The following is a 13,928-nucleotide window of genomic DNA, read 5'->3' as shown; positions in this document are numbered from 1 at the left end:
AAAACAACTGAGCATGCACACACACTCTGACTATGGTGCAGGAAAGAGATCAGATTAAAGAGGGGGAAACCTTTCCAACAGTTCAGGCAAGAGGTAGTGCTGCTGAGGGCCTGCCTGGGTTGGGGTCTGTACTTGCCTTCTCTGCTGTGTCTGTAATGAGTGACTGCCCCCAGTCACGCCAGCTGTTGAGTCTTCTGACTGTCTCACTGGCTGAGGTAAAGGACATAAAGGGAGAGGGGAGAGTTTGAGAGGTAATTGGAGGTCCTACCACCAGGACTTGGTGGTGACGGTGTAGGGGATGAGAGAGGGAGGGAGGGAGGTTGGAAATGGCTACTATGTTTCTAAGGTGACCATCGAGTGGTGCCATTCACTGAGTCTGGAAGTATATTCTTCTTCAAATTAGCAGGGCAAGAACACTCAGAGCTGTTGCAAAGGGAAGACCCCATTAAGGAATCTGAGTCAGGAGATGATGAGCAGGTGGAACTAGTATCCAGCCATCCCCAGAAGGAGTCCGAGAGAGAAGGGTACCTCCAGGGACACACATGCATGCCCGCAAGACACCACGTGGCCTCTTGTCTACTCCTCCCGCACCATGCCCATGCACACACCTTTCCATGTCCATGCCTTTCACCAGGACATATGGTGCGCCTCCTAGGCTCAGGCCCTGAGCCTGCACTCTGGCCATTGCCACACTCGGAATAGAGGGAGACCACTGAGGGACCAGCAGGGCACATTCATGGCTTTCTGAGTCTCCAGGGGTAACCCAAGTCCTTTACCATCTCTTCTGATCCAAGAAGAGGATGAAGAAGGCAACGTGGTGTTGGGAAAGTCCCATGGACTTGGAGTCAGGAGACCTGGCCGTGAGTCCCTGCTTGGCCACTTCTCAGCCTTGGAACCTAGGACCAGTCACTTAACCTCTCTGAAGCCTCATATTTTTTTTCTATATATAATGGAAATAATAATAATAATCTTGGAGCAAATTAATTGTGACCATGTAGGTGACAAACTGATTAGCAAACCAAGTTCTTTACACCCTCAGGGGTGAATGGCAGAAGGTGAGAAACTACAAAGTAAATGTGACACATCTAGAGCAACAGTTTTACCAAAAACCTTTTGGAAGGAGGACACAGTAACTTAATTGATAAGTAATTTAAAACTTTTATCTAATACAAACATGGATGGTGTCATGCATATATTCCATGTGTTTTTAATATTGTGCTTGTTGTTGGCACTTCAGGCTATGCCCCCACATTTCCCCAGAGTCCATATCCACCCCTTCTGCTATTCAGGGTGAAGGCAATGGCATCCCACTCCAGTACTCTTGCCTGGAAAATCCCATGGACGGAGGAGCCTGGTAGGCTATAGTCCATGGGGTCGCTAAGAGTCGGACATGACTGAGCGACTTCACTTTTACTTTTCTCCCTTTCATGCACTGGAGAAGGAAATGGCAACCCACTCCAGTATTCTTGCCTGGAGAATCCCAGGGACGGCGGAGCCTGGTGGGCTGCCGTCTATGGGGTCGCACAGAGTCAGACATGACTGAAGTGACTTAGCAGCAGCAGCAGTGGAAAACAATTTTTAGAAGTTCTATAGAATTCCTGGGGTACTTAACTGAGTGCTCAGACCCCCAGAATTTGGCATCATGGGTCACTTTGCACTTACAGTCATATGCATACACATGCATGCCCACCTGTTTCCCAGGTTCCTGGGCTGCTCTAGAAGCAGGTCCTGGCCGGGAAGCAGGTACAACCAGCTCTGCAGGAAAAAGATGTGAAAGCCGCTGGCTGATGACCCACACTAATTCCTCTGGGCTTTCTCTCTAACTTCCTTCCAGAGTGCTTCTCAGCCTGGGCTGCACATTATAATCACTCAGGGGGCTTTAAAACAAACTAACGATGGGCCTCACCCTCAGGGACTCAAATTTATTTGACTTGGAGTGAGGGCTGAGCATTAGGACTTCTAGAAACTTCCCAGGTGGTCTTGAGGGGCTGCTAAGGTTCAGACACACTGCCCCATAGAAGAAAGAAGGGCAAAGAGAGTTCCTGATCAGAGTACCTCCCAAGGCCCAGGGCTGTACCAGGAAGGCCCTTCCAAATAGGCTGGCTCCTTTAATTCTCCCAGCAAGCACAGGGGTAGGGCTTATTATGCCGGTTTCTATAGATGAAGGACCTGAGACTCAGAGAGGTCCAGGAACTGGCCAAAGGTCACCCTACTGTAAAGTGGAAGATCAGTGACTCTAATCAGCTTGGTCTGCAGACCAAGGCCTCCTGTGTTTCCCTGCACTGAGCGGCCTTCCAAAAGAGGGCACACACAAGCACATCCCTTTGCAAAGAGGTTTGCAAGACAGACAGATGGACTGCCAGATGAGACTCTGCTCAGAGGCTTAACTGCCAGGAGATGGACTGTTGAAAAAGCAGGCAAAGTGGCTTTCATCTAGCTTGATTAGAGTGATAGTGATTACGTAGGGAGAGACCACCCTATGCAATTCAGCTAAGCTGCCCGCTAAACAGAAACCAGCCCTCTCTGGCCTCCCCGTCCCTATGCTCTTCCCAGACCTTCTCCCCAGGCCCAGGGCGCTGGGCCGTGGTTCTGCAGCCTTCCCTGGTATCCTTCCCTTCCCTCCTGCAGGTGATGCAGCACGCATGGGTGGAAGGGAGCTCCTCCGTCAAGTGTGACCGGTGCCACAAAAGTATCAAGTGCTACCAGAGTGTCACCGCGCGGCACTGCGTGTGGTGCCGGATGACGGTGGGTTGGCGCCCAGGGCAGCCCTGCTTCTTTTCAGTGTGGGTTTTTTTTTTTTTGCTCAAGCTGCAGCCAGGCAGCAGTGGCCATCCTGCCAGGGGGCATGAGCAGAGCTCCATGGGCAAGGCTAGAGAGGGCGCCCAGAGCCGCTGCCAGTGCCCGAAGTCTAATTGCCTCCAGTAAATCATCAAACTGCCCAGAGAGAGGGTGTCCCCCCCCCAACCCAGGTCTGCTTAAGACGATGCTGGCCAGTCTGCTGTCTTTGTGGCCAGGCAGCTGAGAACAGCAGGCTGAACCATTAGCTTCCTTCTCCTGGGTATTGGCTGGGCCGAGGGCATTGACAGAGTGAGAGAAGAATTAGACACCAGAATCCCTGTGTCAGAGGAAGACACAGTGCTGACAGCAGCCCCACTGCCTGGGCCAGAGGCCTATGCCCACCAGCCACAGCAAAACGTCCACTTCCATCCTGGACACCCAGAGCTGCCTGACGTGCCTTCTGTAGCAGACTCAGTGCTGCATCTTGTCCCCTTGACCCCCAGGTATCAGCCTCAAAAAGGACATGTCTCCAAATCAGATCGCAGAACTCTGAAAATGCAGAGGTTGAGCCATGGGGTTTACTTCCAGCCTCTCATGAGTTTCTTCAACAAGATCTCCTTCCTACCAGTGTCTCAGTGCCTAGGGAGCAAATAACCAAGGAGGGCTCTGGAATCCACATGCGGCTGCCACATTGATGGCCCACAAGTCTGCCTGGGACCATTTCACTCCAGCTGCTGTGGGCAATACTTGGTCTCCTTTCTCTGCCCATGGCACTTGGCACCCCTAACCACACACCACACATGCAGACACACACACTGTCTAAGCTATACTGCCAAAGCCGGCAGTGCATCAGGATTTAAAGGCACCCTAGACAACTTGCCTGCCTAGGAAGTGTCTAGACTCTCATACTTGACATTTCCTTGAACACTTTCACTCACTCTCATCTTCATTTTTCCCCTCCAGTTTCACCGCAAGTGTGAATTGTCAACACTGTGTGATGGTGGAGAGCTCAGAGACCATATTTTGCTGCCCACGTCAATATGCCCCATTACCCGGGTAAGTGTTGCTTCCCAACAACAGGGCTCTGTCTCCCCTGCCTCCACCTCCACCACCTCCACCCAGGCAACCCCAGCTCACATTTCAAATGCAGGAGCATTTAGACATTTACGTCCCTCTCCAGGCTCCCTCAACAACTCATAGGATTTGTGTTTTCAGCACAAGTTGAAGAGAGGTCAGTGCTGCGCAGTCAGGTTGTCAGGGAAAGCTTCCCAGACTGAAACGATCCCAACCACCAGCCACCCAGAATGCTCTGACATGGCCCAGCAAGAAAAGCACGTTCTTCATTCCCAGCACCTTGCAGGCAGATCACAGCTCAAGGAACCCCAGTCACCACCCGTGCACAGCGAGGCTTCCCAGGCCTCCCTTGTCTCTGTCTTCCTCTCTTCTATGTCCAAACATGGACTTCCCACTGCCTTGAAGATTTCCAAGGGTGTCACAGCCCCATCCTGGAAATGAAAGCTGCAAAATTAAACTCCAATTATTCCCATCTGAAACTTTTTCTGTCTCCTGTGTTGAAGACCCTTTTTTCAAACCAAGTACCAAAGACCTTAAATTGTTCTCTTTTCATCTTAGAGATGTGGCTGAGGATCACTGACTCCTCACATTTCACCTTTTACTTGACCATCTTCTTTCTCATTAAAGATTGATGGAAAAAACCACCACTTTCAAAAACCATTTGGCAGTACCTACTAAGTTGGAGTTACACAAACTCTATGACTCAACAGGTCCCCTCCTGTCTGTCTATCTGAGAAATACGAGCATTTATTCCACCAAAAGACGTGAACAAGAATGTTCCTATCAACTTTATTCATAACAGTCAAGCACTGGATACAAGCTTAATGACCACTGACAAGAACAGATTAATAAGTCGAGGCAGATTCACATAATGTAAAACTATATGGCAATGGAAAAGAACCATGCTTAGATGCAAAAATATAGGTAATCCCAAAAATATAATGCTGAACAAAAGAAGCTGGACTCAAAAGACATGGTATGTGATTCCATTTATATGAGATTCAAAAGCCAGGCAAAGTCAATATGGCATCAGGAGTCACAACAGAACGATACCAGAAGATGCAATAGTGACAAGGGTATGTACATAAGCAGAAATTCATAGAACTGTAGGTTTAGATTTGAGCATTTTACTGTATGTGACATAAACTTCAATAAAATGAATAATAAACATTGAAGAAAAAACAAAACAGGAAAGATGACTTAGTGTCATATCATTTAGGTAATGCTAAGCATAGAAACCAGATCTCAGACCTTGCTTCTCAGAGATCAAGCTTCTAAATCAACAGAGTAGATTTCTGCCCATTTCAGTGTTTCCTCTGAAACACTATGTTCCTTCCAGTGTCCCGAAGTCAAAGTCAGAGCAAGTGATGACAAAGGCCTGGAGAGTCTTTGAGGAACCCAAAGGGAGCATTTCTTTGTTTTGGTTCAAAGCCCCACTTTGAAGACTCCATCCTATGCTATACTGGTTTTCTATTCTCTTTCTTTACACTAACCATTTGTTTTTCTTTTGATTTCTTTTTTTGTAGCAGGCACATTTTTTTCAAAGGATGCTTGTCTTTCCTCTCTTTTCACAGGACAGGCCAGATGGGAAGTCTGATGGTAGCGTGTCAGCCAAGGGTGAACTTGTCATGCAGGTACCTCAGCAAACCCTCAGTGTGCTCATTCCTTCTAAGCCGGTCCAAGGCTGTGGAGGGGAGGGCAGGATTTGAGTTCTAGAGAAACACATCTTAACATCTGCTTTCTTATCTGATCAATTATATCGCAGAAGACACTGGATTTCCAGTCTCTGGGGTTACCTTTGGCCACCACACTGTAGGCAAGTGGTGCAAAGGGAGGTTGGTTGATCCCGTAGCTGGCCACACTGGCTTTATCACCTTTTAAGGAACACGCTGCATAAAACTTCAATATGCATACCCCCTGAATAATAACAAGAATGTGGCCTAAAAATAGACAATTGGGTTTTCCAAGACTGCCAAGCTATCTCCAGAATGTGATCTGCCAAAAGAGTTAAATAGATCCAAAATTTCTCCTTCATCCTTAAATGTGTATTTAAGAATTCAGTTGTTTTTTTTTTAGTTGGATTCACCAATGAATTTCTCTTTGTGCCTTTCACAAAGTGCCAGCAAATGCAGAAAAGGCAGCATGGTGAGGTGGAATGAGAAACAGGAAAACAAAGAACGCTGGGTCCTCCTCCTCTCCCTCTGACCCTTAAGTTTCCTCGTTTGAAAAGGCACATAGCAAATCCCTGCACTGCCACCTCCCTGAGATGCTCCAAGATTCAATGAGAACTTGTAGATGAGTATAAAACATAAGCCACAGTGATGCCAGAAGCTTGATGTGGTAAAGGTCTAGATACCTTGAAGGGGAGAAAGTCACATGGAGCACGCACATACACACACACACAGTGCAGATATGTCAGTTCACAGCTGGCATCTATCTGCTTATCCTGCATCTATTCTGATTGGACAGTGTCCATGCTGAGCAGGTTGTTCAGCATTCTGAATATCACCCCCAGAGATAAAGATTTACTTCTCAGTCTCCAAGATGCTTCTGGGTACCACACAAATAATCACCCTCGGCAGATGAAAAAATTCCTAAAATTTATAAAGAATGTTGCTGTCCATTTCAACTTATCTGGCACTGGGTTTGCCGAATTTTTAGCTTAAGATATGGAAAAGTAGGCATAAGACAGTGAATATGGAGCAGCGCTGCACCTCTGTATTGGGTATCCTTCTGCTGAAGCTACAAGTATTTACTGAGTACACTTGTCTCTGGGGCAATGGGATCCTTGGTAGGAGGGTTATACACTCTCCCACCCTGTCCATGAGGCATTTAATATCCAGTTGATGTTTTGAGACATTTGGGCTTCTCTGGTGCTCAGATGGTAAAGAATCTGCCTGCAGTGCAGGAGACCCAGGTTTGATCCCTGGGCCGGGAAGATCCCCTGGAGAAGGGAATGGCTACCCACTCCAGTATTCTCGCTTAGAGAATCACATGGACAGAGGAGCCTGGTGAGCTACAGTCTATGTGGTCACAAAGAGTCAGACAGCACTAAGTGACTAACACTTTCACTTTTGCTTCACCTGAGGAAAAAATAAATAAAAACATGCAAATAAACAATACCAAATGAAACCCATAAGATATTATATGCTTCAAGTGCAAGAGTTTTCATTGCAATGATCAAGCAAAACTTCATGGACGAAGTAGGTCTTGAATTGGGCCTTGAGGATGAGAAGTTTTTCTTGAGGTTTCTATGGCATTTCAGGGCATTAAGGAGAAGAAGAAACCAGTGTGAGCAGCCCCACAGGGTGGGAATTCACTCACTAGAGGGTAAGAGCTAGACTTGGTTGGAACTGCAGTGAAGGTTAGAGTGATTAAGGGAGAACGATAGAATGGGGCTATACATAAATGCCTTGCAGGCCAGGTTAGCAGGTTTGGATTTTATCCTCTGGGTAATGAGATGTCCTTAAAGGATTTTGAGCAGGAGTGGTATGACTAGTGATGCCTGGGAAAGAACTGCGTGGGGGCAGCTTACAGGGCTTCACCTGAGGTGAGAAAGGCCTGAGCAGTGTGGGCATTGTGGCAGCTGCCGGAGATAATGAAACATTCCAGGGAAAGAGCTGGCAGGACAGGGTCTTCCCTGGATGACTGGATGAATAATAATAGTAGCCAGGAGAGAGGACCAGTTTTGAGGGGAAAGAAGGTAAGTCAGATTTGGGGCATGTTCCAGTGGCTGAAGATACCCCGTTTGACAGTGAGAAAGGTGGAACCAAGCTTGGGAGGAAAATTAGGGCTGCAAATGTGGATTTGAAAGATGCTGGGGGTGGAAGTGATGATTAGCTCCATTCTATTTAGGTGTAGGACCAAATGGCTATATTTTCTAAGATCATTTCAGTTATATCTTCACAAAAGCTAATCTTGTGCTGTGGGCACAAAGCCACACCATTGCTGAATAATTTGAAGCCCCATCTCTGATCCCCACCTCAAACCCTTGTCACCATTAATGCTACTTAAAAACCACTTAGGCTGGAGACACTTAACTGCTTAATCCCTCAGATTAAGCCAGTGGAGCAGCACCTACTGCCTCCTGACCTCCTCTACCCCATGCCTGGATCTGCTTCCCAGCTGCCTCTCCCAGGAACTGTCTTAGTATCCACTCTCATTGCATTCCTTCCTGTGGGCTGAAACACAGCTAACTTCTTTTTCTTTTGCCTTTGAAGTATAAGATCATCCCCACTCCGGGTACCCACCCCCTGCTGGTCTTGGTGAACCCCAAGAGTGGAGGGAGACAAGGAGAAAGGTATGTTCTCTTCTTTTTTGAGATGAAGAGGCTAGAACAACCTCATCCGGGTCCTTTCTTCCCTCAGCCATAACCAAGTGGGCTACGGAGATGGCAGACCTGTGGTCCAGTCCCAGCCCTACCACACATCATTTGATGACCTGGTCCAAGTGACTTAACGTCCCTGTGCCTTGGTTTCATCCTCTGTAAAATGGAGATAATAATCATTTCTTCTCCCATGCGAGTATTAAGAGAGACATAGTGCTTAGCCTAGGGCTTGTCACATGGGCCATTATTCTGTTTCCCAGAATCAGGCCAAGTTCTGAGATGCCTGTTAAGTTCCGGGCTTCCAAGTCTTTTCTTGATCTAAGAGACATGGCAGAGGCACCTGGTTGAGATTTCTTAGCCTATTCCACCCCGAGAAAGCAGGGCACCCATCTCATCAGTGAAGGAAATGCCCAGAGAGTGGGGGATGGGCAGAGCAGCTCTGCCTCCCTGTGTTCAGCTCTGAGGCAATGAATTGTTGACATGGTGATCTGGAATCCACGTTTTAAAAAATAATAAGCAGATCTTAAACAAGAATTATGAGACACCCCCCCCAACCCCAATCCTAGGGGCAGAGCGCCCTTTCTGAACCGACCTAATTAGCCTCAAGCTGAAGCCTTGAATCCAAGCCTAGATGTGGCTGCTGCTCCCAGTGCTCCTCGGCCCCAACTCCACTTCCTGCATGTCCTCCTAACCCCAGGACTTGGGGGACCTTTGTCTAGTCCACAAAGAGCAGAATCATACTGCCTAGAACATGCAGAACATTAGGGAGAAGTTCTCCATGAAGGAGAAGCCCTCAGGAGAATGGAAGTTCTGTTCTCCGGGTTGCTTTGCACTGTCCTCTGTGCAAGGGGTACTACTCCTGGGGTTGGAGACTAGAATCTTGGCTGGTGGGGAGACTTTGAACCAGGGTGAGGGCCTGGGTGAGGCCAGCTGGACCTGGGAGCTCAGGGTCTGCAGGACCTGGGTGCAGTCTTCCCCTCTTGGGTTTAAAGAGACCCACGTTCCCACCATCACTGGGCTGGAGAGGTACTTGCCCTCCTATGACTCCTCACAATGACATTCCCCTTCTCTGTCTCGGTCTCTCTCTCTCTCTCTCTTTCTTTTTTTTCCATAGAATTCTTCGGAAATTCCACTATCTGCTCAACCCCAAACAAGTTTTCAACCTGGACAATGGGGGGCCTACTCCAGGGTATGGAGACACAATCTTTACGTCTTATTTCTCCCCCGCCCCCTGTAATCTCTAAAGAGGATAGCTTTCTGGGTGGTTTGTTTTTCTTTAAATCTCTTTCATCCGTAGACTTGTCCTTCCTACCAGTTCACTCCTTTACTCTTCTTTTCCTCGTTATCTATTCTTACTTCCTCCTGGAGATACTCAGGAAAACCCATTACAGCCCACCCTGGGAAGCAGCCTACTCTACTTTATCCCAGAAAAAGCTATTGATTTTGTAAGAGGGAAAAATTGCAAATGTCATTTGTGGAATTGACAAGAAGGGCAGGCTGGTAAGTTAACTTATTTGCAAGGCTGTATTAGCTGGCATCTTCATACTGAATCATCAGGGAGAAGAAAAGAGTTTTCTTAGCCTTGTCTGTCGTTGTTTCAGAAATCTATACAGCTGACTCAGAGTTCCACGCCATGTTCTATTGTCGAGGCATTTTAGGATCAAGACAGTTAGTTGTTCAATGAAATCACATTTTTTCCTGAATCATCCAGTTTAGAGGTTGTTTGGTGCACCCCTTCCCCACCCCCACCGGCCCGTCTCCTGTCATTTGCCTATTGGCTGTTTCCCTGTGTTGAGGAGATGGGGAGCAACAAAAGGAGATGAGGCAGCCCCTCTGCAGCTCTCCCCAAGTTCTGTGGGAGGAGCTGTGACGTGATGAGCCCTGTAATCAGAGGTTCCTCCAGCACTGGGGCTGGAAGGTACCCAAAGACTGTGACCTTCTTACCAGCTGGAGCCAGTGCAGTAGAGACACTGACCGTCCAGCCCAAGGCTATCTCAGTGCCAGTCCTCAGATCTGTGCCTCCTGGGCTGGGGTTTCCAACATCCAAACTTGCATTGCTATGCTTGGCTCACCAAGACCTTAAGAGGGTCTGGGTAAGGACTCGAAAAAGGGACCCTGAGGACTTCCCTGGTGGTCCAGTGGTTAGGACTTTGTACTTCCACTGCAGGGGGTGTGGGTTCAATTCCTGGTGAGGAAACTAAGATCCCAAATGCCATGCAGCATAGCCAAAAAAATTTTTAAGTGTTTTTCATTTTTAAAAATAAGTAAGAAGAGACTGTGTCTTCAGCTGTTTGACACACAGCTATTATTTATGGCAGTGATGATACAAGACCACTAAAGGGGAAAGAAATATGAATGCAAATTCAGCACCTCTGCCGTGACTTACCTATAAAATTAATTTCAAAATAAAGGCCACCTGTACTGCTGCATGTGCCATCATGGTCCCCGTGACGGCCAATGACTGCTCCATTTGTGACTTGTGACTGGGCAGCAGCCCACAGATGCCTTTACCAGCCTGCTCTCTTCTAGGGCATTTTGATACTTGGATACAGACAGTACTGTCCCTTAACCGCATCCATCCTAAATTGGTTTTGCCCGGGGTGACAAGCCTGGTGGCTGCTTCCAGGGCCACTGTGCCCTGAGTATCTCTCTCTGCTGTATATGTCAGCCTGTAATCAGAGAGGCTGTCTAGCTGAAGGGAGCCTTCATTCAGAATCCACTTCTACAGGAGAGAAGAGTTCTACAAGAGAAAGGCGGGGAGGGGAAGTTAATTTGCCTACACCTGCATTGGCAGAAGACCCCAGGGGTCTCCTCAGATCACCAAGCAGGGCAAAGAGGAAATCCTGGGCTTCGCCTTCTCAAGCCCCACCCTGAGGCCTCCCCAGATCCTCTCTGTGCTACAGCAGAGGTTCTTAACCTTTTTTGCACCAGGAACCCATTTGGCAGTCTCATGGAGCCTATGGACCCCTTCTTAATATTGAGATAATATTTTTTAATGTATAAAATGAAATATATAAGAATACCCAGGGAAACTTTATTGAAAAAACAGTTACTAAAGGTTAGACAACAAATCTGTGACAGGAAAATACACGTGATTTATTAAGACATTACATAGCAAGTTCCAGAGGCGGGTCTAATAGCTACTGTAAATTAAAACAGTAATGAGCAGAAGTGATAAAGAAAATGCCTGCCACAACTGTAGTAAAACATTGAAATACCTGTCATTTCGGCCGCTTAACAAAGTCACAGGTACTGTTGAAGGAAATGCTAATTTTCAGTTAGAGTTTAGGGAAGATAATAGTGTAACATTTTTTTCAAGTTCAAGGCCCTCTGGATTCTACCCACAGACCCCTTAGATACGCAGCCCAGGTTAAGAGCCCTGCTCTACAGGGTTAAGGACCCTGAAGGGAGATGGTGCTAACTCCACTTAGGTCTGGGGTGGGGTGAAGATTCAGCTAGTTCAATGCTTCTAGGAGGTTGTGAGGGCAGAGTAGGTGAGAGCCGGAAAGGAGGCAGATGTTGGGGGTTAATTGCATTGGTGCCAAAATAAGCAAACTGCGGATTCCTCTGCATAAATCATAGACAGTTTCTAGAAAACCATTTTCTGTGTTGAATATTGAGTCAGAATCTCCTTAGACAAAGATGGCTCCATGGGGTTTGTACTCAATGGCATTGCTTAGTACGTTCTGGTTTCAGAACACTGAGTGACCCTTTCAACCCCAAAAGGAGTCAAGGTCATAACATGCTTCCAGGGAAGGGAGCAGGGTGTTGGGGTGGGGTGGGGGGACTCTGACTCAAGGAGTGTCAAAGGTCAGCCTGTAAACAAAACCATTTTGGCCTTTCTACTTCCCAGACTTAACTTTTTCCGCGATACTCCAGACTTCCGTGTTTTGGCCTGCGGAGGTGATGGGACAGTTGGCTGGATTTTGGATTGCATTGGTAAGAATGGGCTGGAAGGACTTTTGTAGTTGATTTACAGTAAGTGTATTTAAGTTGTGCATGTGTGTCCTAAATTGCATCAGTCGTGTCTCTTTGTGACTCCATGGACTATAGCCCACCAGGCTCTTCTGTCCATGGGATCCTCCAGGCAAGAATATTGGAGTGGGTTGCCATGACCTCCTTCAGGGGATCTTCCTGACCCAGGGATGGAACCCACGTCTCCTGCTTTGGCAGGCGGGTTCTTTACCACTAGCACCACCTGGGAAGCCCATATTGAAAGTCAAAGGAAGGTAATAAAAAAGGGAAATGGAACCATGTCTTGTTTATCTTTGCTTCTACTCTTGGACCAATGGTTCACTAAATACCTACTTTAGGTGGACAAAAGAAAAGAAAACATAATGGAAGGATTCCCACATGTACAGATGTTAACAGCTTAGTCTCAGGCCTTGCTTCAAAAATATCTATCACAGGCAGGATTTGGGCAGTTGCAGGACAGGCCAGATGGGGAGACTGGGGGGAAAGGCAGCAGGAGTGGGACTCCAGGCAGGTCCAGCGTGCTGGATAAAGGCGAAAGAACTAAGAATAGATGCACAGTGCAGGGCAAGTCACCTGGAGATGAACACCTAGAGCCCAGAGCCCACAAAGCACATGTAGAAAGCTCAGATCAGTTCAAGCAAAGAAAAGCTACGATGGGGTATGTCCAATATGCCTGATCAAAAGGGTGATGGGGATGGCGGGGAGGGTCCGGGCTGGGAATCAGGAGGCCTGCCTGGATTTGTGGGTCCTTGGACACAGTACCACTACCACCAGTAAATGATGGAGAATGATTCTGAAATTCTGGGACGAGGGATACATTCAAGAGCTAACCCTGGAGAGCCCAGATAAACACTGAGATATAGAACATAAACTCAGGAAAGCAGCCAAGGGAATTGCTGAGATGGTCCAGAGCATCGAGCCTGGGCTGCTTGGCTGTTTCATCCTTTGGTCCCCAGATCCTGCTGTGTACCTCCAGGTGCTCAGCTCCCATGGAAGCTCTGGCAATGCAGCAGTTAAAAAAGGACACTATCTCACCCTCATGGAGCTTCCTTCTAGAGGGAAGAGACAGGCAGTAAACAAAGAAATAAGTGAAATATACAGTATGACAGAAGGTGATTTAAAAAAGAGAGAGAGATCAGCAGAAAATGGGCAAAGGGAGCTCAGCAGCAGAAGTGGAGTTGCAAACTAAGACAGGGTAGTTTTGAAGGCCCTGAGGAGCAGATGACATTTGCATGGAGACCTGGAGGAGAGTGAGCTTCGAGAATGCCCAAGGAAAGAGTAGTTCAAGCAGAAGGAACAGCAGATACAAAGGCCCTGAGGCAGCAGAAGGCCAGTGAGGAGGCTGCAGAGCATGCCCAAGGTGGAGTCTGTGAGGGGAGAGGGGCCGGGGACAAAGCAGAGACAAAGCAGGGCCAAGTCACTAGGACATGGATGACATGACACGGAATGCGGCTGTCACACTGCGAAGGTCCCAAGATGCTAGATTGTTTCGAGCAAAGCAGGGGCACAACAGATTACAGAAACTGACAAGGATGGGAGCTGAGAGACCAGTTAGGAGGCTCCTGCAGAGATCCAAGGAGGGGACCTGGGCCGTGAACCACAGTAGAGACAGAGGAGGTGGTAAGGAGGAGTCAGGGTCTGGATAGCTTTGGAAGATGGAGCCCACAGGATTTGCTGACTTCCCATGGGAGACGAGGACTTCCTCTGGGAAGAGGGGAGTGGAGGATGGGCCAGGATAGACCCTGAACAGGGTGGAGAAGGCTGGGCCCCCAGG

The 13,928-nt window shown here is 47.9% G+C and overlaps 1 protein-coding gene across 5 annotated transcripts in view; it reads left to right on the top strand.

The window, feature by feature from the left end:
• Positions 1–13,928, top strand: part of DGKG (diacylglycerol kinase gamma) — a 211,746-nt gene that overhangs the window by 95,779 nt on the left and 102,039 nt on the right. For 2 of the 5 annotated variants that reach the window (XM_081571401.1, XM_081571405.1), the window contains exons 12-17: positions 2,629–2,745; positions 3,742–3,834; positions 5,427–5,486; positions 8,073–8,152; positions 9,294–9,368; positions 12,033–12,118. In XM_081571401.1, the coding sequence (XP_081427527.1) occupies positions 2,629–2,745; positions 3,742–3,834; positions 5,427–5,486; positions 8,073–8,152; positions 9,294–9,368; positions 12,033–12,118 (511 nt within the window). The remainder of the gene's footprint in view (positions 1–2,628; positions 2,746–3,741; positions 3,835–5,426; positions 5,487–8,072; positions 8,153–9,293; positions 9,369–12,032; positions 12,119–13,928) is intronic. The other 3 variants (XM_081571402.1, XM_081571403.1, XM_081571404.1) reach the window with 3 other exon arrangements.

Source organism: Giraffa tippelskirchi, chromosome 2, assembly GCF_054371585.1.
Source record: "Giraffa tippelskirchi isolate mGirTip1 chromosome 2, T2T-mGirTip1v1.2.pri, whole genome shotgun sequence".
NCBI classification, from domain to species: Eukaryota; Metazoa; Chordata; class Mammalia; order Artiodactyla; family Giraffidae; genus Giraffa; species Giraffa tippelskirchi.
Note: the sequence above shows the minus strand (reverse complement) of the source record. Positions and strands in the feature narration are given on the sequence as shown.